Genomic DNA, 23,087 nt, shown 5'->3' with positions numbered 1-23,087 from the left:
CATATAGACAATCCCGTCAGCTCCGCCTGCAGCCTCAAGTCCCTGCATAGACAGGCACCAACCAAGCCTATCAGTCAACTACCAAACCAACTTCCTGTGACGTTTTTCTTCGTCGTCTTCGTCTTCGTCTTTTTGCTTCGAGATCTGAGTAATCCTCACGTGACCGTCTCTGGCTGAAGGGCGAAAAGTCCATCAAGAAGTAGAAGAAAAGGACGAAGTGAAGGCGAAGTGACGGACAGAGAAGAAGGCAGCTTGCAGAGAGCGTCCTGATAGAGAGCCTAAGAGACATCCCAGCGAGCTCCTCGTCTTGTTGTATAGGTGAGTTTGTCCCCCCGGCTGCGTCTGCTTCTACTTGGTCCACCACAGGCTCCGGCATTAGTTATCTGGCACCACCACAGCTTTCCGCCGTACCTCCACGCACAGCGACCCTTGGCTATATTCCATACCTACCGGCCCCATCTCTACCACCCCCCGGCGCGTCTCTACATATGCTTGCTCGCAATGGTGCTAACTTCTGGAAAGAAGGGCAGTCCGCTGCACCCGGCCATGCGGTGAGCATGGCGGACCCTACAGACCTGAATCTCGATGCGCCCAGCGACCTGCAAGATATCCCCGACCTCTCCCCCGTCGACGACCTCGTTCCACCGCCTGAAGGCACATATCCCGATAAAGCCTCGTTGATAGCATCGGTGCATGCGCACGCAAAGGCGCACGGGTACAATGTTGTGGTCAAGTCGTCGAGTACGCCCACTGAAAAGAAGCCAGGGCGGACCGCGAAGGTGTGGTTGAGATGCGATCGTGGAGGACAGTACAGGCCCCGTAATGGCCTGACGGAGGAGACTCGGAAGCGGAAGCGGACATCGAGACTGATGGACTGCCCGTTCATGCTGGTGGCGGCTGGAAACCCCGGAATCTGGACGCTTACTGTGCTGAATCCGTCTCATAACCATGGAGCCATCGTCGATAAACCGCGCCAGACGCCTCACCACCGCGTCAAAAAGGGCCAGGTTACTGCTGTGCCCTACGACTGGCCTCACGATGCTACTTTTACCCCCTTCACCACGGCTCTGGTAGTCGTGGATATGCAGCGTGATGGTAAGAACGCTCGCCGTCTTCACTAGTTCTGGTCGTCTGGTCTGACATTGCTTTAGTATGCTCACAAGAGGGATACATGGCGTATCAAGGCTACGACGTCACTCCCGCAATGGCTCTAATTCCTAAAATCAGGCGGCTGCTAGATGCTTTCCGCGCAGCTGGCTTCCCAGTCTACCATACCCGAGAGGGGCACAGACCCGACTTATCTACTCTCTCTACTCGAGAGAACTTCCGCTCCCATAACAACCCCACAGCTACAGGAATTGGGTCCACTGGTCCTCTGGGCCGTTTCCTTATCCGCGGTGAACCAGGCCATGATATCGTCCCAGACCTCTACCCACTTGAGGGTGAGCCCGTTATCGATAAGCCAGGACGTGGCGCATTTGCACACACGGACTTTGAGCTTCTGCTACGCAACAAAGGTATCAAAAACCTTGTCGTTGTCGGCATGACAACCGACGGAGCTGTAGCGAGCACTTTGCGAGAAGGCTGTGATAAGGGTTTTGACTGCCTGCTACTGGAGGACGGTGCCGTAGCACTCGATCACACTCTTCATCTCGGTGCGTGCAATAGCGTGAAGATGGAAGGCGGCCTGCTCGGTGCTACTTCACGCATAGATGACCTCATGCATGCCGTCGATAATTTCAAGAACCTCCTTGTGAAGAAAATGGCGCCACAGATGATGGTGCCTTGAGAGAGCCGGGTCATAACTCCAGGTACTAGTATTTTATCTCACTGTTCTTTTCTCGCTTACACCATTTTTGTTCTATTTCTTGTTCATTTATGACACCAAATGGCGTTGGGTTATGGCGCTTGGGTCATAGGTTTGTTACTGGATTTACCATTTTAATTACTTGCTTCCCAGATGGAGGCTCTTTTTACATTACTTTCGGGGTGTCATAATAGCTCCTAAGAAAGTTGAAACCTCACTATTTAGTTGGAGCATCTTCAATTGATTGATTCACTCTATCTGAGGACCATAGGAATATTCAGAGATCAATTCTTCACTGTCCTCTATGTATCCCGTCCGTTAGGCACGACTTTATAATCGGTGCAATAAACTCGGCGCTGTAGCGTCTCCAGACTGTTCTAGCTAGACTAGAGACCTTGTTCGTTTTCTCTGTTGAGAGCGCAGTAATAGATGTTGAGCCATTGGGGCTTAGTACAGTATATTTCGATCTGATCTGCCACACAAGGGTCGAACATTAGTGATGGGACTGCTGCTCAGTGGCATCACGTCAAGGATTTTGGATATTATCCCTGGAGCTAGAAAACAAGCCAAGGTCGAACCGAGCTCGGCTCAAGGCCCCTGAAGGCGGGAAAACAGGCCTATGCTGCCCATTCTGGCATTATTTATGCGAGTTTTCTTTCGTGCCCACGTTACAACCACTTCTTTCCCGCAGCCATAACTCTCGCACGGAACACTGGGCTCGTAATCTCCATGCCACGACGATAAAAGGGGCTCATAGCTGCTTTCACCCAATTTTCATAGACTTCATTCATAAACTGCCGGATCGCATCTTCTGTCTGCGGAGAGGTAGGATTATGCGCTATCGACGAAGACGAACTTCGGGATGAGCCTGAAGCCCCTGAGAGGAAACCGGAAGCGGACAAGCCACCACCACCACTACTGCCGGATCCTCCCGTGGCAGGCTGAGAGGTCGACGGTGGAGGTTGATGTAGTAGAAGAAACCGCACCCCTGTTCCTGTGAGAAAAGCGGAGATATATGCTGAGGCTGGTGGGTAGGTATCGATATGTTTGAGGTACCTAGTCAAACAATTAGAGCCAGTGCATGCGGTTAAAGAGGTCTATGGGATATAGAGCAGACATACATGGCGCCGTTAGTCCATTGGACTTCTTCAACGATATCCAGACTTGCATGTATAATGAACTGGTTCATGTATCTCTCGTTATCAGCATATCGGAATCGAGCAATGCCATCTGCGCCCCCTTTTGAGGTCCCAAATGCCTGGCTGAAGAGCGGTACGTCTGCTGATGACAAGATCGTAAAATAGTATGACATGTTGCGTCTGCTGTTCTCACGATATCCCAGGCAGTAAGTATGCTACCGTGTACTAGCAACACTTCAAACTGTCCTTCCTTTGGTGTCTTGTTGACATTAAAATCAGCCAAAGTGACGTTCAGTGAGATTATGTAATTCGATGCGGCTCTGTGTCACGTGCAACAGCTCAAAACCTTCCAAGGTTAAAGCTTCGGTTTTGCGACTTTCAATCTCCAATTCAACAACAATCACATTCGAGAACTTCAGATGGCACCGCCAAAGCTCGGTTACGGACTTAATTTGTCCAAGGCGAATACGAAAAAGCCGTCAGGCTCAGCACTTGCTGGCCAGAAACGGAAAAGCTTGTGGGCTGACCCAGATTCCGAAGACGAAGGCCAAAAGGGTGGTGAATCAGGTGGTGTCGAGATCACAACATTAGGTGGCTTGTCATCTTTCCCGGAATCAAAACCTTCACGATCAACGGATGAAGTGCCGTCAAAAAAGAAGACGGCACCGTCGAAGCCTGGGGCTGCGCCATCAAAGCGAGAATACACTAATCTTGCAGCCCTCCATACCAGCAAGAAACACGCAAACGAAGCCGAGGCTCTCGACCCATCGATATATGACTACGATGGAGTATACGACTCTCTACATGCGCGGACAAAGTCCAAAGCCTCCAATTCAAATGCTGACTCGGCATCGCAAGGACCGAAATATATGACTGCTCTTCTCCGCAGCGCTGATACAAGGAAACGAGACCAGCTACGGGCAAGGGATAAACTACTCGCTCGCGAACGAGAAGCTGAGGGAGATGAGTTTGCTGGTAAGGAGAAGTTTGTGACTGCTGCGTACAAGGCACAGCAGGAAGAAGTGAAGAGGATAGAAGCCGAGGAGGCCGAGAAGGAAAAGGAAGAAGCGGAAAACAGGAAGAAGGGTATTGGAATGGTTGGGTTTTACAGGGATGTGCTCAAACGGGATGAACAGCGACATGAAGAAGCTGTTAAATCTGCGGAAGAAGCAGCGAAGAACAAAGCTACCGAGGAAAATGATGAAGGGGAGCAGGAGAAGACTGCAACGCAGATCGCGCAGGAGCTCAACGCCAAGGGTGCCAATATTGCCGTTAATGACGAGGGAGAAGTTGTTGATAAACGACAGCTGCTTACTGCGGGATTGAACGTTGTTTCGAAACCTAAACCGGTGGCGGCGGCAGCTCGTGTCCCGGGTTCCAATGCTGGTGCAAGGCCGTCTGGTACTGGGTTTGACCGGGGTGGTATCCGAGCTGCGCGTGAGATGCAACGAGCCCGACAGACCGAGATGCTTACTGAACAACTTGAGGAGAAACTACGGAAGGAGAAAGAAGAGGAAGAAGCTAGACTACGTGAGCTGGCTGAGAAGAATAAGAGCCAGAAATCGAAGGAAGATGTGATGAGCGCAAAGGAAAGATATCTTGCTCGAAAGCGAGAAAGGGAGAAGCAGAAGGAGAGCAGCGGATAATAAATTTCAGCACACTTCGTTCTCGTTTCGTGGTAATGTATATACTGCGGGTGTAAATGGATGGGTAAGGTCTATATGTACGTCTGGGATAATGTCTCTCATGGCATAGAAAATCAACGCAAACCGCACAACTCCTGGCCCAGCCAAGATAAAAGGATGGCCATACCGGAAAAATCTTTTATATGGCTTATTTAGCTGTCAATGCAAAACTGAGACCAATGATACCCATGCCTGCAAAGGCGAAGCCTATACACAGCCCTCTCCTGTGAGAGAGCATCATGCTTTCGGCAAGGAGTTGCAGACCTACATTCGTCATGACACCAGCTGTGATTGCAAACATACAACCATATACAGCTGAGGAAGGCCCGTCTGGATGACCCTCACCTATAGGCCTATTATACTTGGACGAACCCCAAATCCATAGAGCAGCTATCCCTGCTCCTGCAGGTTGACTTATACCACCTAGCAGACTGGACCAGATGATGGCTTTAAGTCGTGACCTGAGTGCTAGGTACAGAGGCAGAGACATGGCAAAGCCCTCTGTAATATTGTGGATGGAAATTGCGACGAAAACGGACCAGCCGAGGGCGGGGTTTGTGTGGTTGGTAGCATAGGTGATGAATCCTTCTGGGAGTTTATGCAAAGCTATGGCGAGGGAAGTTTGGAGGCCGATGGATAAAAATGCATTCTGTGGGACATGATGATGATGCGCTGAAGGCTGTTCAGAAGGTGGCGAGGGGGCATAAGCGGTGGTTGCAGTGCTGGCCGATGTACCGAGAACCACTTGTTCGGTAAGATGGCCGGAGCCAGCTTCTTCAGCAGTACCAGCAGTTGGATGATGAGTGGCTTCTCTGTCATTGGTTGCAGGTTGGGTAAGGATGGTAACGTCGGTCACTTCCCCAGGCTCGACCTGTACCCTGAGCTTCCTGCACTCGAGCCCACAAGCTTGCGAAACACCAAAACATTTGCCATTTGCACACGAGGGTTTAGAAGATCCGCCCATTATACGGTTTAGCTGCTCCGAAAGCTGTGCCGTGACCGACGACTTGTTCAGTGTTCCTACTCCATGCTGGTGGGATGCACCGGTATGTTGATGAGGATCAGACTGGCCACTAGATCTAGTACCGCCGTGGCTATGCGGCAGGAGAGGGGTAGTCTCCGTGGTTTCAGGTTGCGCATTATGCGTTGTATCCGCTATTTGCTCGATATCATGGGCCTTGTGAGGTTGTGAATGCGAGTGCCCGCAACTGACAACGTGAGAAGGCATCCATCGATGGAGCAAGGTGGAGAAGATGTTTATAACGATGATACCAGATAAGAACAGCACTATGAGGGTGTATGCCGCTAGCTGTGGGGAATATCCGGCTCGGGTCAGGTAGTTCTTCGAGGCAGGCAGCATACTATACAAGGCCGTAAAAAGCTGACGGTAGAGTTAGCCATGGGGGTTTTCCGCCTTTGTTCACAGCATGTGGGACACGTACTACCACGCCGCCGCTCAGGCTCAGCGAAGATGACAGGAAGACATCGCTCTCCGCTATCCTAAAGTCCTTCTTGCCGAAGTACTGTGCAATGACGTCCACGCAGATGAGGCCGGATCCGAGTGCACACGCTTATTATATCCAATCGTTAGCATGACGTATAGTCAAACAATAGCAAGACTCAATATACCGATGCCGCTGATACAGCTCATTATCCAGCCCTGGATATCATTTTCGGACACCATCCTGCTGGCCGGGCAGCGAAATCTCCTGGCACAGGCTCCGTATTCGAATATATCAATCTCCTCACCCCGCTCATCCACACGCCACCGCAGCCTTTAGAAACGTCACAGGCAGACAAGTGCTGATCCGGCAGTAAGTCAACAGCACAGTCGCGGCATAGTAGAGGGAGAGGAAGCAGGAGACCAGCAGCAACAAGGCGGGAGTCGAGGATTAATAAACGACGACATCCGGCGAGCTTAGACCAGCTTTTGTTTGGCCCATCCGCGCGTTTTGTAAGCGACGGAGATTCATCAAGGTTTCCTAAAGCGGACTAGCCTCGCCCCCAAGGTACCTGCCTCACGTTAGCCCCAATAAAGCTTATCACGTGAACCATAAGGCAGATTAATAAGCACGTCCCGCGATTCGCCCGGAAAATTTACAGAGAGAAAAGGTGGCGAGCAGAGGCGGCCAGGAGCGTCCGCAGAAGGAAGAGTTAGAGAAAGCTGCTTGGAACCCTCTACTACGTACATATCTCCGAGAAAGCAGCAGCCACGAAGTCTTAGACATGATCTTCCGCTGGATGGGGCTTCCCCAGCACGCGAGACGAGGGACTCCAGTACGTAATTGTTTTACAGGGGAGAGCAGCTCTTGGCTAACCTAACTTCTGCATATTCTCCAGACACGGCTCCAACATGATGTGTCTCTCGAAAGGGCGCGCAGAGCCGATGGCACCTTCTATCTCATCCCATATGCCCGATACATCCTTAATACTCCGTATACCCTCCGTATTCATTTTTTCTGCCTCGATGCAGGGCAGAGCTGCGCTTTTGCTGCAACCTTGAGAGACAGAATCTGTCATGTGACACTGAAGTCGGCCCTTAAAATAAGGTTCCCTTCCCGGAAGCACCCCATATTCCAGCTGACTAATCACAGCCCTTTCTCGAGGAATGTGCCCTGTCTTCCCCTTTTCCCCTGATAAGCAAGATAGCATCCTTGAGGTTGACTAAGCTACCCTTGCAGACAGCATGGTGATAGCTTGTCTGCACGTCAATTTAATGTCTCTTCTATACTAGGTAACTGTCTAAGATGTTGGTTCTTGATGCTCCGTTTGTGGGACACAGTTATGTGGAATGACAGCTGTTTATTTGAAACTGTTCAACTGTGGCTTGGCGTACACTTCCCCTCTTGAGATATACTACGAGATTTATATAGTTATTACGCCAATGTATCAACAAAATTATCAATTGAGTAATCATTCCTAACGACATATAACTAGATTATTGCACTGTGTATACCACGTATAACATTGGGCTAGTTTATACAGGAGCAGGAGTGAAATTTCACGGCTATGTCACCTAAAGCTAGACACTTCCTGTGTTCCATATATCAATCAGCAACAACATAACTTTATAGTAGATATCCATGCTGTATGTATGTAGGGCTTCTAGGCAGGGCTTCTGCTCTGTACCCTGGATAGCCAAAGTCTAAGAAGCACTTTAACCCTAGATCAGCACTTTGCTGCTTCCTTACTACCAGTTACCAGATAGATCAGGGCCTCAAAAGACATGAAAGAAAGGAGATCTTTCTACTTTCGTAGCCCTATTGATTGTGTATTTATGTGATTAAAAATAGTTGTATGTTATTGTGAGTGGTGCCTGGCCCTTTCGGGAGGTTCCAACCTCGGAAGGGTTGAATAGAGTTAGGAAAATATTAGGCCCGAGGATATCTAAGTGGCCCGTGCACTTTTCTTTTCTCTCAATCAGCAGATCAGATCACGACGACGACGGCGACAAGGAGGACGATAAGGAAGGCAACGAAGTAAGGAGGGCTTGTATTCGTTCTTTATTACTTTTATGCACTCATTGAGGCCAATCCTATTGCTTTAAAGAGCCGTCTATACCCGCATTGAAGATGTCAAAAGCTACGCTCGCTATCATCGCAGCCGCTGGCGTAGCAACAGGCGCCGGTGTCACTGCCCTGTTATACTCCTCCAGCTCGTCTCGTCACCAGCCTCACTATCCTCCACCAGCTGCTCGGGCACCCCCTCCGCCGCCCACAAGCTCTCCTGTCGCCACCGCTGCCCGTGTCTCACCGCCGGTCCTTCCAACCACCCGCTACCCAGTTGACCCCAGCGGACTATTCCAATATGGCTTCCCTGGCCCAGTCTCAGATGTTATCGATAGCCCTTCCTTAACAGCCGGATTCGACCGTCGAACCCGTAATCCAGCCTGGGTAGCCGAACACATAACTCCTGAATCCGTAGCCCAGCGAGACGGAGACCGATCTCACAGCCAATTCTACGAAGAAGAATCCATCCCAAGTGCTTTCCGCGCACGACTAAGCGATTATTACCGCTCCGGATATGATAGAGGACACCAAGTGCCTGCAGCAGACGCCAAATGGAGCCAGGAAGCAATGAATTCTACTTTCTCGTTGGCAAACATGTGCCCTCAAGTCGGAGAGGGTTTCAACCGCGACTACTGGGCCCACTTTGAGGATTTCTGCCGAAGGCTGACACAGAAATACCCATCTGTCCGCATTGTCACTGGCCCGCTCTACCTACCCAAGCGTGATCCCGCTGACGGGAAGTGGAAAGTCAGCTATGAGGTGATTGGCAACCCCCCCAACGTTGCTGTGCCCACGCATTTCTACAAAGTCATCTTTGCCGAAGATGGGAATGGAGAGGACGGCAAAGTCAGTCTTGGAGCATTCGTGCTTCCTAACGCCAGGATTCCAAACGATAAGCGATTGCAGGATTTTGAGGTGCCGTTGGAAGCCATTGAGCGTGCCAGTGGACTTGAGTTTGCTAGCAAACTACTTCCTTACAGACGCGGTGTGCTCTGCCAGGAGGTAAAGTGCGATATCACTGTTCGTGAATTCAAAAAGGCAAGCGACAGGAAGAGCCTGCCACCCCGATGAAGCGTTTTGTGATGTTTTGTATAGAATCATGTACCTCTTTTTTCGATCTATTTCATGTAATATATCACTAGTTTGCTATCTTCGTCTGCTTTCTGGTGTTTTTTATCCTCAAACCTATTTCCTTAGATGTGACTTGTTTTCAGGAGATATAGCGTGGGGTTTCAGCGAGCAATCATACAAGCTTACGATTTGACAGCATTTCACTAATATCATAATTGAATGATAGACGGCTGCTCCTATCCTGTAATGATATGCTTACACGTACCCCGTACGCAAATTGCTATTCGGACGGTAAGCAAAGGTAAACCTGTAATCGTCCGTTTCGGGCTTTCATGCAGATGCAGTCTCACAAGTGCTGCAAGCCAGCGCATACATAGGAAAAAGAACATGTTTCTGATCTCTCCTGTTTCGTTTCCCTGCATGTTCTATGTTCGATATGATCAAGCATAAAGGCCAGCGTTTCCCCGCTTCCATACCCCGTACACATCAACCCAACAGCTAGTATCCCCTACACCGTACACTGAAACTCGTCTTCTATACAGTGCTACCATGGACAAACCATTTGGCAGGTAAGAATTGTCCAGTTTACTCCATGATTCTAGTTCCTAAAGCTGTATAGACTCATCCGGTCGGACCTTTTTACCTTCCTCATTGGGCCTAAAAAAGTTCAGTTCATTGTCCATGCTGAACCTATAGCCAAGCAATCATCTGCGCTCCATGGCCTGTTGAACGGCAATATGATAGAGGCCCATTCTAGGACAGTAGTATGGCCTGATGTGGATGAAGATACCTTTGTTCGGTTTTGCGAATTCTGCTATTTTTACAACTATTCCCCGCCTAGTTGTGGTTGGGATGGCGATGCCGTAGAGGAACCTACTATGGAGGAGGAACCTACTATTGCGGAGGAACCTACTATGGAGGAGGAACCTACTATGGAGGAGGAACCTACTATGGAGGAACCCGCTGAGGAGAAACCTGCAGAAGAATACGGTTGGAGCTTTGGAGGCTTTGGAGAATCGAAAACTGCTTTGGCAAAACGGAAGAAAAAAAAGAAACGGGGATTCCCAGCCTCTGAATTATCTGAAAACTTGATGAAAGATCAAGAATACCCACTCCCGGAGAAATGCGCTCAGTTTACTGATCAGTTCGAACCTTTCTCCAACGTCACGAACGATCAGGATTTTACCCCTGTTTTTCTTGGACATGCCAGGCTATACGTGATGGCAGACAAGTATTGCATCGAGACGCTGAAAGAACTTGTGCTGCACAAGCTCCAATCAACACTCAAATGCATTACTCTCTTTCCCAACAGAATCCGAGACGTCATCAAACTAATCCAATTTGCCTATGATGAGGATAACACGCGGGGAGGCACCAAAAAGATGAACCCTCTAAGGAGACTGGTGACGCAGCACATGACAACCGTGTTGGAAAACGTTGCCATGCATGCTGCTTTTCTCGAACTTCTTCAAGAGGGTGGGGAGTTCGTTTCTGATTTTTGGAGAGTGGTTTGGGCAAAGCGAGTGCCAGACTCGTAGGTCGTCAGTTTGGCTTTTGAGATAGAGACTGAGCGGTCGCCATAGAGCTCGGGACATGGGCGGCAACCGATAAACCGGCCACATCCTCGGTCCTCTTACATCATAGCGGGCGTTCTATCCATGCATCTAGAAGCCGTAGTGAGGAGAAACTGCATGAAGGAGATGCATACCAAGAGCCTCCGGGCCAATAGCTGACAGCCAACGCCTAAGCAGCCTATAAAGAACCCTGTGCAATGTATGCAACGACCCTCTGTAATCAACGCTATTAATAGCCAGACGCTGTAACCCGCCCTCACGGTAGTATCCCTTAGTCACGTCTCCTCTCTTCTCCTCTCTTCTGTTTTCCCGTCGATATTCGAACCCCGTCTCGAGGTTGATCCCGCCATCTCGACGTCTGTTGCTGTCGATGTTTTTGATAGAGAGAAAGGCGGCGAAGAAAGAAGAACAGCGCCTGGCCTTGGCGTCCTCTTTCTCTCTTTTTCTGCCAGGCTTACCTAAGCAACTCAACTTCGACTTCGGCGTTCACGACGTCAACTTTCAACTTCAACTTCAACTTCACGCTTCAACTTCACGCTTCATCGCCAGCGGGCTTGACAGACTCGAGAACAGACGGAAGAGAGCGAGCAAAGGGCGTCTCGTGGAGTAGACGGAGCAGCCGACGCACTCGGTTGGTCCTCGCCTGTGTTCCGCGTGGTAAATAACCTTCCAAGGCTGACGCACTAGCCCCATCTCACGTCCTGGCCTGCCCTCGCCCTCCACAGGGGGACTTCAGCTTCAGCCAGCGAAACACGCCTCCTTTCAGGGAGAACAAAAAATAAAGAAGAAAAAAAAAAACGGCCATCTCGACACTTATCACATCTACTCTATCACGCTGCACACAGTACGACCTGATCTCGGGCCTGCCAGATAGGGCTTCCTCCTCCCTCTCGACCATGACATGACATGACATGGCCAGTGTGCGATGTGGAGGAGATCCAACACCACCACGATAACCACCACCTCTAGGACGACTACCACGGAGACGGTGACCGCCATCAGGATGCCGTGGACTCTCCGGGCTGGTTCGAAAGATGCTGCAAAGAAGCATGTGTCGCCCGCGCACTCGGAGGTGGAACTGCCGCCTCGACGAAGCGAACACTCGACTCGGTCACGTCCTCGCTCCCCGCTGCCCCGACTATCAGAGACCCAGACCGTGGACGGAGAACACTCGTTGTTGACCCACGATTGCAACAATGGAAGCGGACCTGATTCTGCTAGGGAGAGAGATGGTAAAGATCCTGCTCTGTCTCGTGCGGCGACCAAGAGAAACCGGTTTAGCCTGATGAGGTTCCGCCACGCTTCCGACCCCCAGTTGTCATCTAGCTACCAGAGCTCGGAACCGCCCCCGGTTCCTAAGCTCATTCCTCGTAGGTTTTCCCGGTATCAAGTTGGCTACATATATACTGTAACTGAACTAGAGAGAGAGAGGAAGAGAAATGTTTACTGACGGGATTCTAGCACCTACAATTATCACAACTTCACCGACCAGCCACAATCTGGAACAACCGGTAAAGGCCCTGCCTCCAGGCCAACCACAGGGTCAGCTGCATTTTTCGCGGTCATCACATAACCTGGTCTCCGATGGAGAACTTGCTTCTCGAAGCTCGAGCCCGGGACTCATGGGAAGGCCTAAAAAGGACCGTAGTGCTAACTCGACACCTCCCGCCTCCTCCAACGCAAGACACTCTCACATCTGCTTCGAAGAAGCCGGAAGACTGTCCACCGCCTCTCTCCGTAGTGGACATCGCGCCCATGCACACGCAGACTCGCAGTCCGGCTTCTCCAACGCTCGCCTATCCGAATCTTCTCGCTCTGACGCCAGCTCTGGCGATAGATCCATGTATTATGGCCAGCCATCGAAGAAAGAATCTACCTCTGCTTCGTCATCCATATTCCGGTTCCCCCGTCTAAAGAAGAGCAGAGCATCTCTCTTCCCGGTCCCGGTCAAATTACCTCCCTCGGAGGGCCAGGCATACCACCGCCAGACCCAATCGAGCAAATCTGCTGAACTATTCAGCGAGTCAAACCTACCCTCGCCTTCCCATTCATCTTCTGGCCGTCCAGCATCAACCGCCGGGTCTCCTAGGCCCCCGCTCTTCCGCAAGGACTCTGCTACCTCGGGTCGATCCAAATCTTCCGTCTCCCCAGCTGCCACTGATCGTGCCAAACGCCGTGCCAGATCTTCTACCCTCGGCTCCCTACACCAGATTCAAGATGACACTGATAACAGTCTAACGCCAGATGCCACTCCACCAGCAATCAGTGCTTCTCGCAAATCTTTTAGTGATCTTTTTAATATCCACACCCGCCTTAAACACAGCCAGCATGACCTCGCCATGTCATCTCGGGCAGGAACGCCCACTGCTTCCACACCTGGAGCTGGGCCTAGTCCAATGACTCCTACCACATCTAAGCCAAACTCATTTTCTCTCGCACGCGAACTGTCTTCTTATCCACCCCGCTCTCCCACTGATACTTCTGCCACCTATCTATCTCGCCTAGAATCCTGTGTTCACCGTGGTGCCATTGCGACGATTTTATCCCAATCCGCAGAAGAATTCTACTCCGTTGCTCTACGCAAGTATATGCGTAGCTTCTCCTTCTTTGGTGACCCGATGGATATCGCGATTCGCAAGCTGCTGATGGAAGCCGAACTGCCGCGTGAAACTCAGCATATTGATCGCATGATTCAATCTTTCGCCAACCGCTACCATGAATGTAACCCCGGAATCTTTGAGTCTACCGAACAAGCATACTTTATTTCTTTTTCGCTGCTCATCCTGCACACAGATGTGTTCAACAAGAACAACAAGCGCAAGATGCAACGTGCGGACTATGTCAAGAATACCCGTGGTGAAGGTGTGGCTGATGAAATTCTGGAGTGCTTTTATGATAACATCTGCTATACCCCCTTTATCCATGTTGAGGATGAAATTAATCTCAGCTCCCGTCTCTCATCTCCTAAGGCTCGAAGCAATCTCATGACGAAGATGGCAAGTACAGACCATTTGATGAAGTCATCCAAGGATCCAGTAGACCCATACGCGCTCATTCTCGAAGGCAGGGTGTCCACTTTACGCCCTAATCTCAAGAATGTCATGGAACTCGAAGATGTCTACTCCTCGACCCCGGCCACGAACACACATCTACCCTCCCCTCCTTCTATAGCACAACTAAATAATACTTTCGATAATCCATGCAAGCTTCAGATTGTCTCTGCTCGTTCGCGGCCAGATGCATTTATGACTGAGTCGACAATTGCTAATCCAGCAGAGTCACAGCCTGGCCTAGTCGACATCCGTGTTGTCAAAGTCGGTCTGCTCTGGCGGAAGGATGCAAAAAAGAAAAAGGCTTTGTCACCCTGGCAGGAATGGGGTGCTGTGCTTACCGGCTCACAGCTTTACCTATTCCGGGATGTCCAATGGGTAAAGTCTCTGATCTCACAGTATGATGCAAAACATAAGCAGGACAACCGGCCTCCGGCAGTAACATTCACACCTCCCCTTGCAGCATTCAAGCCAGACACAATTATGTCTACTGCCGAAGCTGTTGCGCTGCTTGACTCAAGCTACAAAAGACATAAGCATGGCTTTCTTCTTGTGCGCCACGGTGGGTATGAAGAAGTATTCTTGGCTAACTCGGACGTGGAGATGGCGGAATGGGTGAATTTGATCAACTATGCTGCGACATATCGCACTAGTGGCATTCGCATGAGAGGTTCAGAAAAGGAGAAGCAGTCTAACGCCGACCCGCAGCATACCCAGGAGGCGCATGCTGCTCGCCGCGCACAGATTGCACAGCACATAAAAGAATCGAATGAGAAATTATTCATTGCACAACGCCAGGTTGATATGTTGCTAAGAAATGCGAGACACTTGCAGCATCTTACGCCCATTCATCCACGGACTAGAGGCCAGGTCATCCTTGCAGCAGGTCGGATGGCTGCTAAAGTGAAGTGGGCTCGGCTTGAACTAGAAAGATTGAAGTGTCATCGAGGAATTCTAGCGAGAGATCTAGCGGAAGAGGAGGGCCGTGTTGGTGCGGGAGGTTGGAAGAGGGAGGTTGGTCTTGCTCTTGGTCAAATGATGGATGGTGCTGGGGACGTTGGGGAAGACGGCACATTATTGGGTGAAAAGGACAGTGAAAGAATATCGCTATCAATAACAAACGGGAATGGGCTAGTCGGAATCGAAACTGCCTCTATTGCTGCAGAGAGCAATCGACACTCGATTTCGTCGACAATCGCATCTAAACATACGAACTTTTCCACCCCTAATCTCAACTCTGTGACAACGCCGACCACAGATACAGACAGCATTTCAAACGCAGTTACTCCACGGCCAAGCGTTACGGATGATGATGATGACGAAGAGCAACGTTTCCTCCGCGAAACAGGCATCCTCGCTCTGGACACCGTCTCCCTGTCGAGCCCACCAAACTCGCCGGGAAAACACGAACCTATTACCCCCATCTCCACCACTTCCACAAACAAGGATGCTGTTCAGCCCTCCCCTCCCGCATCTTCTGAACGCTCTAAAGTTCGTCGCAGCTTCCAGCGTACTCTTCGAGAGGCCCACCATAATGTCCCTCTTCATCGCAATAGCCGTAAGGGCCGAGACCGTGACTCTTCCACCTCTGCTCAGTCGTCTACACATTCTACTTCCGCCGGTGCTAGTGCTAGTAATGGCAACAACCCTGGAACCCCATCTACTCCCGCAGCTACCTCCGATGAACCTGGAACTCTCCCCCGCAAGTCTCCCAGCTTCACTGTTCACGGCAAAAAGGCTTCTATCATCACGTTCGGCTCTGAATGGCAGACCCTTTCGCCTGAGCAGAGACTAAAGCAGCGTAAGCCGCAGTCAAACCAGCAGCTCCAGCCAGCACAAGGCCAACCGGAGAATGGATTGACGGCTATTGACGACGGTACAGACTCGATCTTCTCGCCTTCTATAGTCTCGACTATTGGACCTGATAATGCAGAACAGACAGGCACGCAGATAACTAGATCGACTAGCATCGCATCTTCGGCCCTCACTTTCCATTCTGTGGATGCAGGTACTCCGGCTGTTGCATCTCGTTGCTCGCCAGCAATAAGTGATGTGTCGCATACCCCAGGCCCCGGTTCCGGCAACACCGGCGAACATCAAGGCCCTCATGATGATTCAAAGCTTGTCTTAGCTTGAACAAAATTCTTACCTCTACATTTTCCCTCCTCATTTCCTTCCTGGCCTTCATCTTGAACCGTTCCTTTTTGCATTTTCTTTTCTTTTCTTTTCTTTCTTTTTTTTTTCAGCTTTCTTACCTTTTCTCTTCTCAGAAAGAAACGTATGATGGATGGCATAACGAAACAAAATACCCGGCTTTTTTCATCTTTGTGGAATACATAAAATACCGTTTCTTTCTTCTGCTGTGTTCCGTTTATTTTCTTCTTTCCCCTACACGCTGAGCGCACTAGTCACTTAAACTTATTTCCCTCTCTCACCCTTCCCCTTGATTTGCTTTGCCCACTTAGCCATTTATTGCGGTGTACAACTCTAAGCATTCCCCCTTTCCTTTCTCTACCTGTTTTTTATTATTATTCCTTCGTCAAGTGTCTACGTACATGATATATGCTGGGCATGCGTATGTAAGATACCTCACGCTCTCTGTTCAGCTTTTTCTTTTCCTTTTTCTCTATCTTCGTGGTAAAGGATGGGTGGATGGATGGCGGGATATGTTTCTGTTTGCTGTTTTGATCTTATACATTGCTCTGCTTTTCTAGCTTTATTTTCCTATTTCTGTCTTTTTGCCTGGTTACGTATAGAAATGGTATTAGCATTCGCTTTGCAGCTCTGTAAATTGATCAATAAAAGCTAGTTCGTTATTAAAACTTCAGTTGTCATCCCATGGCCGTGAGAATAAATGCATGCCTTTGAAAGCGAAAGCAGAAGATTTCAATACAACAATTCATCGTTGTCTTCGAGTTGAAACTCTGCTTAGTCAGCATCCTTATCGATTGCAGCTTCAACTTCGCGACTTTTGACGGGCTGAAGCAGGATCGGGAAATGCATCTTTGTAGCTGAGATAGCTGTCTATTTACGAGTGTATTATTGCTATATAACATATACAGCTACTTTGTCTATTATATATACCCAATTGACTACCGCTATGGCTCATTCCAAACGCAATACCTCGCTGCCTCATTTCACGTCCTATGAACGGTCTCTTCTACGCTCAACCTGGGGATCCCAGAGTACTCGACTATCCCGTGAATCCTTTCTACCCTTCTCCTCATGTAGACTGTGTCTTCTCCCAGCCCGTGAACCGGTCGTCGCTTGCGCCACCAATGGCGACCTTTTCTGCCGAGAATGCGCCGTCAACGACCTCCTTGCACAACGAAAGGAAATAAAAAGGTTGGAAAAAGAACGAGAAATTGCTCAACAGGAACGAGATGAGGATCAAGAGCGATTAGCTGCGGAGGCACGAGATCGAGAACTGAAAGAGTTCGAGATGGTTAGCATGGGACTTGAAGAGAGGAAAGCGAAGAGGAAACGAGAGCTAGAGGAGCGAGGAGGCGAGAATGAGAAAGGTAGCAAGAATGGTGATGAGTTGCCAGGTACTCTGGAGATAAAGAAGAGGCGAAAGGAGGGCTTCGAACTAAATGAAGTAGAGATGCGGAAAATAGCGATGGACGAGCGAGAGAAGATGATGAAAAAAATTGAAAAGGAGAAAGTATGTGCCATGTTTATTTATTTCTCTGCCTTTCAGCATGCTAACGGGGTGTTAGGCGGAATCGTCGAAATCCCAACTGCCCTCCTTTTGGGTACCGTCCTTAACACCATCTGTTGCTGAAAATGGAGATGATGCCAAATCCGCAAAACTCAATCCAATATGTCCTGCATCAACACCACAGAATAAGCATGGATACTCCTTAAAGGGGCTGGTGACGGTTCATTTCACAGAGGAGAAAGATGAGAAGACAGGTGATATGGTCCGCATATGCCCAAGTTGCAAGAAGGCACTTAGTAACGGACTCAAGGCCATGCGTAAGTCATTCTACATTGCTATATCTTATACAATAACTAACTTCGTTCTCAGTCGCCAAACCCTGTGGACACGTTATTTGCAAACGCTGTGTCAACCAATTCATGACAGCGGACAAAGGCGCAGACCCACACTCTAAAGACCCTTCCGAGACAGAACGTATAGGGAAGGTATTTTGCTACGTCTGTGAAGCGGACTTGACGAGCAAGAAAGCGAGCAAGGAAGGGAAGAAGGAGAAAGAAAAGATACGGCCTGGTCTAGTGGAGATATCGTCTGAGGGAACAGGGTTTGCTGGCGGCGGAAAGAACATGGCCTCCAAGTCCGGGACTGCATTCCAATGCTAATGGGGCCGGCACAATTCGTTTAGCCCAATGTACAATAGACGCGGGTAAAAATAGGTAGGTACTTCTTCGGAGAATTAGTTTTCTTCACATTCAAACTTATTGTGGTCACCTGAGCTATAGCACCAGAATTGATCACATGACGCCTATCAATGGCATTATGGTTTTCCAAACTCAAGCTTGGACATTGTTTATTCTGAGTTCCTCGAATTCTCATTGGATGAGCTTAATTAAGTTAAGGTTATTCATTGATTTATGATTTTATATCTTGGCATTTGAAAGACTGTGAAGAACAAAGTACAGTGAAGTTTGTTGGTTTTGAAGGAGAATAAATGATAATAGGCTGATGATAGATTTTGATATGCCTGTTTAAAGGCCTAAAATATTGACTATAATATACCATTATCATATTATTGGTCGAGGCCGTCCGTTACACATACAAAGAGATTATATGCCACATTATATAAGCTGATGGAAAGTGAGAGAATCGAGTTGGCAAATCCGAGACTCTACTAGAAGCACAAGCTACGTCTCACTTTTATATTCCAGCACCCGGATATCAGGGCTCATGAATATGTAGCGTCAAGAGGTTGAGCTTAGCTATTATATGTAATAGCCAACAATTGATATTAAATTCTCAAGTATCAACGCTTTGAGCTTAGGAATGGATTCGCTAGTAGTATATAATATAACCGTTCAGTGTGACACAGAAATTCGTGAGTAGATAGAGATAGCTCAGGAAGAGAGATTGGTTTAGGGCATATATGAAACATATATCGCACTGCTTAATAGGTATTTACTGGGGTGAGGAAATAGTAGTAGAATACTAACTGAGAGCTCCATGGCTTTATCAAGTGACATTCACTCTTGTAACACACTCCTAAGGAACCTACTAGCGCGTTGTTGCTGGTATCTTTGTGTTCCTCCTCGCTACACTATAGAATAAACCCTCCAGCCTAGCTTTGTTTTTCTGTGATAGTCAACAACCAACTTTCACAGCCAGGTCCGGACCGCAAAAGTAGCAAAGATGCCAGCACCACACCGTGAGTTTCTTGAAGTCTGGCTGTATGATATAGCAAAGCTGACCGTTCTAGCCTATACAAAGCTCAAGCTCCCGGAAAACGCGCCCTTTGAGCTGAAGCCTTCTCCTGGAAAAGGATGGGGTATCTTCGCGACGAAAGACCTCAAGAAAGGAGACCTGGTCCTGAGCGAGAAACCGCTTTTTGTGATCAAGTCATCTACGAGCAAAACCACTGAGTTGGCCGTTCTTGCAGCATTCCAGAAGCTGAAGCCAGAGGATAAGCAGCAGTTCTTATGCCTCCGTAACAACGGCTCTGCGAGATATCCTAGCATGACCCATGCATTTATTGACAACAACATGACCGTGTCCAGCATCATCACGATGAAACGTGGCGAGAATCCAGCCTGCGGCATGTTCATCCTGCAGCCGAGATTCAACCACTCGTGCGTTGCCAACTGCAAAGCACCATTCAGCGGCAAGGAGGCCATCTCTACCTATGCCATCCGGGAAATTGCTGCTGGCGAGGAGCTCACTCTCAGCTACGACGCCAGAATCGCCTTCCGCCCGGTCAAGGAGCGCCACGCTGCCCTTGGCTTCGTGTGTGAATGTCCTGCGTGCAAGGTCGGGACGCCCTTCCAGGAGCTTAGCCAGATCCGCCGAACACTCATCCGGGGCCTGATGTATCTCCAGGACGGCGAAGACGTGGACAAAAAACGACACGACAACTCGTCCGCTATCATCTTCTGCCCCAAGCTGAAGAAGCTGGCAGAGGACGCCGAAATCAAGCTCACATCCCGCTTCATCTTCCAGACCTTGGTGATCTTTCTCATGGAGGAAGAAGGCCTGCTGGATGCCTTCACGCAGAAGACCCTCCGCCGCAAGCTCGATTCCGGCGTCATGCTCCTCCAGACGGACAGAAACGCTCGCATTGCCCGGCTGGCCATGAGACGCAAGGGCTGGCTGCGCAAGTTCGTGACGGCCTTGAGACTGTACGGTCGTGAAGACGCTGCTGATATGTATGCCCCCGTGTACTACGGGAGCGCTGGCCGCAAGTCCCTCCGCCTGTAAGAGACAGAACCGCTCCGTCTCATCACCGTCATGTATCCAGGCAAAGCGAATGTCCCTTTTATGTAGTTCCAACGGTCGACTAGCAATTGGGGTGCGGTGGCTGAGGCTGTGGCGTGTGGATTTTCTTTTTCACTTTCTTTTGCTCGTATTCACTTGGTTCGATTTTCTTCTTCTGCCCGGTTCTTGCAGCCGATGAAGTCATGATTTAAACATCTCGCGGCCAACATCTTCGAGCTCAGCTCAGCAATGAAATAACAAGTTAAATAATCTCCTTCAATTTGCCTGATCGGATTGATCTCTCGATGGCAAGATGCATTTCTCTGTCCGCCTTAGCCTGCTTCTGACGCTCGCGTCCTCGCTGCCTCTGGTCTCGGCTATCCCACAGCACGAAGACCAGGCATATACATTCCCCTCGCCCGGCCGTAGCGCGACAGCAAACACAGATCCGGTGCTAGAAGTTGGGCGGGAGACACAGCGGACGCCGTCTGCATGGACGAGACTGCGGGACTCGCTCGTTGAGTCGGTCTGGGGCCTGCCGCAGCGCAAGGAGGGCGGCGAGTGGAGGACTAGGAACCAGGTAACGACGGCCTCAAGGGCGCCAGCAACACTGCAGGCGAGATACGGAGAAGACGTCGTCCTTAGATTTACGATCAAGACGCAGGAGGAGGTGAAGGCGCTGGTGGAAGCGTCCAATATACTGTTTCTTGATGTCTGGGGCAGCCATGATGACTGGGTTGATATACGGCTCTCCAGAGATGTTGTATGTATTCTTCCTCCCCTTCTTCTTTAGCTATATACGTGTGGAATGCTTGATACTGACGGATATAGATCCCATCACTGCTCGGACTGCTCCCTCCGTCTCTACAAAGCTCTCATGTCCCTCTGATCCGCGACCTGGCCCAGACCATATACGAATCATATCCAAAGACCAACCCATCTTCGCCCTCACAGCAGGGACCTACGACCCGTCGCTTCTCTCCGTCCGCCAGCACCTCGAAAACGAAACCTCAGGAGACCAAGAATATCTTCTTCCAGGACTACCAGCCGCTCTCTGTCCTTCTCCCGTGGATGCGTCTGCTCGTGTCCATGTTCTCCTCCCATGCTACCTTGATCAGCGTGGGCACAACGGCCGAGGGGCGCGATATTCCTGCTCTTCGAGTTGGCGTTCATCCTACAAACAATGCACAGCAGGCCCCTAGACGGAGGACTATCGTCATATCCGGCGGTGCCCATGCTCGAGAATGGATCAGCGTCTCCACGGTCTCATACATTGCATACTCCTTCATAACCGGATATGGGAAGTCCAGATCGATCACCAAGCTGCTGGAACAGTTCGACTACGTCTTTATCCCCACTGTCAACCCAGATGGCTATGCATATACCTTCTCTACCGACCGTCTGTGGCGCAAGAACCGACAGCAAACTTCCCTTTCTTTCTGTCCCGGAATCGACCTCGACCATTCCTGGGGCTATGAATGGGACGGCAACGCAACTCGTAGCAACCCTTGTTCGGAAAATTATGCAGGTGACCAGCCGTTCGAGGCTATCGAAGCACGCGAGATCGCTACCTGGGCCCGCAAAGAGGTAACCGTGAATAACGTTCAATTCGTTGCGTTTGTGGATCTGCACTCCTATTCACAGCAGATCCTGTACCCGTACGGCCATTCATGCGCCCATCTACCCGCCAATCTAGAAAACCTAGAAGAACTAGGTGCCGGCCTAGCGAAGGCCATCCGCAAAACCTCACGAGAAAACTATGACGTCAAAGCTGCATGCAGAGGCATTGTGGCGTCCAGCATGGGTGATAAAGATGCAGATGAAGCAGTGACCTCATCCGCGCTTGAGAGTACCGCGGGAAGCGCGCTGGATTGGTTCTATCATGACATGGACGTCCGCTTCTCGTACCAGATTAAGTTGCGAGACAGAGGGAGCTACGGCTTCCTACTGCCGAGAGAACAAATTGTTCCAACTGGAAAGGAGATCTACCGCGCTATGGTAGCCATGGGCAAGTTCCTAGTCAGCCCACATATCCTAACAGGAGATTTGAACGGGCCACACGCAGCAGAGGAGACACAGAACTATGATGATGACTTTGAGGAGGACGAAGCTGAGGAAGACTCAGATGTCTTCCGTGCACAGGGAGATGATATGTCGTCCTAGATTCGTTTCCTTTGGACTGGGGACTACTGGCGACTACAATAACGACTTTTGGTTTCTTCTACTTTAGGCTATTTTCTTCTTGGGTTTACATGTATGTGATTGGTATATTCGGTATATAAATTCGATAAATCGGCAGTGTGCTCGGTTAATGGCACGTTTTTTGGTTCTCATTCTTCTATTATCTTCTTCTCTTCCTCCCCCTGGTCTCCTCTGATATCAAGTGGATCAGATAAGAACTCCAAGCTTTTTACGCTCCACACTACTTTAAATCTTTGATCACCGCCAGATTGATATCGCCCTTCTTCACACTCATGTTGGACTCGACTTTGGCGACTGTCCAGTGTACACAGGCGGAGGAGTGATAAACGAACCGCTCTGCCTGCCAATGGGGCGATTTCCTTCCACTTTCCGCCGCCAGGTCTACTACTACCTTGCTTTTCGTTAATATATTACGGCCCCTCATTTTTTGGCTTTCTTGCTCTCAGCCAGTTCATCCATCCCCTGCAACATTCTCCACACTGGCAATTCGTCAAGGCAATGGTCGGCTTGGGATTGCCGAGCAGGTTGTCGTTAGAGTGTGCTTCGATTGCACTCTTTCCCCCCCTTCTGCTGCGCGGGAGCCGCGATTATCCAATGCACTCGACGAAAGTGAAGATATATGACAAATTTTTTGTATCCTCCTCACT

General features: G+C 49.8%; 10 protein-coding genes across 10 annotated transcripts; 8 read left to right on the top strand and 2 right to left on the bottom strand.

Annotated features, from left to right (window-relative positions):
• Nucleotides 1–488: 488 nt before the first annotated feature.
• On the top strand, nucleotides 489–1,789 carry MGYG_02151 (isochorismatase; the record flags this gene model as incomplete). Its single annotated transcript, XM_003174574.1, has 2 exons — nucleotides 489–1,095; nucleotides 1,152–1,789. 2 exons carry the CDS (start codon nucleotides 489–491, stop codon nucleotides 1,787–1,789), a joined length of 1,245 nt encoding a protein of 414 aa, XP_003174622.1.
• A 686-nt stretch (nucleotides 1,790–2,475) lies between these two features.
• MGYG_02150 (MIP-2A) lies at nucleotides 2,476–3,119 on the bottom strand (the record flags this gene model as incomplete). Its single annotated transcript, XM_003174573.1, has 2 exons — nucleotides 2,476–2,863; nucleotides 2,929–3,119. 2 exons carry the CDS (start codon nucleotides 3,117–3,119, stop codon nucleotides 2,476–2,478), a joined length of 579 nt encoding a protein of 192 aa, XP_003174621.1.
• Nucleotides 3,120–3,365: 246 nt separating this feature from the next.
• Nucleotides 3,366–4,592, top strand: MGYG_02149 (hypothetical protein; the record flags this gene model as incomplete). Its single annotated transcript, XM_003174572.1, has 1 exon — nucleotides 3,366–4,592. One exon carries the CDS (start codon nucleotides 3,366–3,368, stop codon nucleotides 4,590–4,592), a length of 1,227 nt encoding a protein of 408 aa, XP_003174620.1.
• Nucleotides 4,593–4,779: 187 nt separating this feature from the next.
• Nucleotides 4,780–6,315, bottom strand: MGYG_02148 (hypothetical protein; the record flags this gene model as incomplete). Its single annotated transcript, XM_003174571.1, has 3 exons — nucleotides 4,780–6,012; nucleotides 6,074–6,201; nucleotides 6,261–6,315. The coding sequence occupies 3 exons, from the start codon at nucleotides 6,313–6,315 to the stop codon at nucleotides 4,780–4,782; spliced, it is 1,416 nt and encodes a 471-aa protein (XP_003174619.1).
• Nucleotides 6,316–8,203: 1,888 nt separating this feature from the next.
• MGYG_02147 (hypothetical protein) lies at nucleotides 8,204–9,211 on the top strand (the record flags this gene model as incomplete). The annotated part of the gene is made up of 1 exon (XM_003174570.1): nucleotides 8,204–9,211. The coding sequence occupies one exon, from the start codon at nucleotides 8,204–8,206 to the stop codon at nucleotides 9,209–9,211; it is 1,008 nt and encodes a 335-aa protein (XP_003174618.1).
• Nucleotides 9,212–9,760: 549 nt separating this feature from the next.
• MGYG_02146 (hypothetical protein) lies at nucleotides 9,761–10,749 on the top strand (the record flags this gene model as incomplete). The annotated part of the gene is made up of 2 exons (XM_003174569.1): nucleotides 9,761–9,780; nucleotides 9,831–10,749. 2 exons carry the CDS (start codon nucleotides 9,761–9,763, stop codon nucleotides 10,747–10,749), a joined length of 939 nt encoding a protein of 312 aa, XP_003174617.1.
• Nucleotides 10,750–11,710: 961 nt separating this feature from the next.
• On the top strand, nucleotides 11,711–15,971 carry MGYG_02145 (cytohesin-2; the record flags this gene model as incomplete). The annotated part of the gene is made up of 2 exons (XM_003174568.1): nucleotides 11,711–12,155; nucleotides 12,247–15,971. 2 exons carry the CDS (start codon nucleotides 11,711–11,713, stop codon nucleotides 15,969–15,971), a joined length of 4,170 nt encoding a protein of 1,389 aa, XP_003174616.1.
• A 964-nt stretch (nucleotides 15,972–16,935) lies between these two features.
• MGYG_02144 (hypothetical protein) lies at nucleotides 16,936–18,155 on the top strand (the record flags this gene model as incomplete). Its single annotated transcript, XM_003174567.1, has 3 exons — nucleotides 16,936–17,499; nucleotides 17,555–17,813; nucleotides 17,866–18,155. The coding sequence occupies 3 exons, from the start codon at nucleotides 16,936–16,938 to the stop codon at nucleotides 18,153–18,155; spliced, it is 1,113 nt and encodes a 370-aa protein (XP_003174615.1).
• Nucleotides 18,156–19,179: 1,024 nt separating this feature from the next.
• MGYG_02143 (hypothetical protein) lies at nucleotides 19,180–20,241 on the top strand (the record flags this gene model as incomplete). The annotated part of the gene is made up of 1 exon (XM_003174566.1): nucleotides 19,180–20,241. One exon carries the CDS (start codon nucleotides 19,180–19,182, stop codon nucleotides 20,239–20,241), a length of 1,062 nt encoding a protein of 353 aa, XP_003174614.1.
• A 310-nt stretch (nucleotides 20,242–20,551) lies between these two features.
• On the top strand, nucleotides 20,552–22,401 carry MGYG_02142 (ECM14; the record flags this gene model as incomplete). The annotated part of the gene is made up of 2 exons (XM_003174565.1): nucleotides 20,552–21,001; nucleotides 21,070–22,401. 2 exons carry the CDS (start codon nucleotides 20,552–20,554, stop codon nucleotides 22,399–22,401), a joined length of 1,782 nt encoding a protein of 593 aa, XP_003174613.1.
• Between the last annotated feature and the right edge of the window lie 686 nt (nucleotides 22,402–23,087).

Source organism: Nannizzia gypsea, genomic scaffold (genome assembly GCF_000150975.2).
Source record: "Nannizzia gypsea CBS 118893 supercont1.2 genomic scaffold, whole genome shotgun sequence".
In the NCBI taxonomy this organism is placed as follows: Eukaryota; Fungi; Ascomycota; class Eurotiomycetes; order Onygenales; family Arthrodermataceae; genus Nannizzia; species Nannizzia gypsea.
The sequence above is the reverse complement of the archived record's forward strand: the minus strand, read 5'-3'. Positions and strand labels throughout refer to the sequence as shown.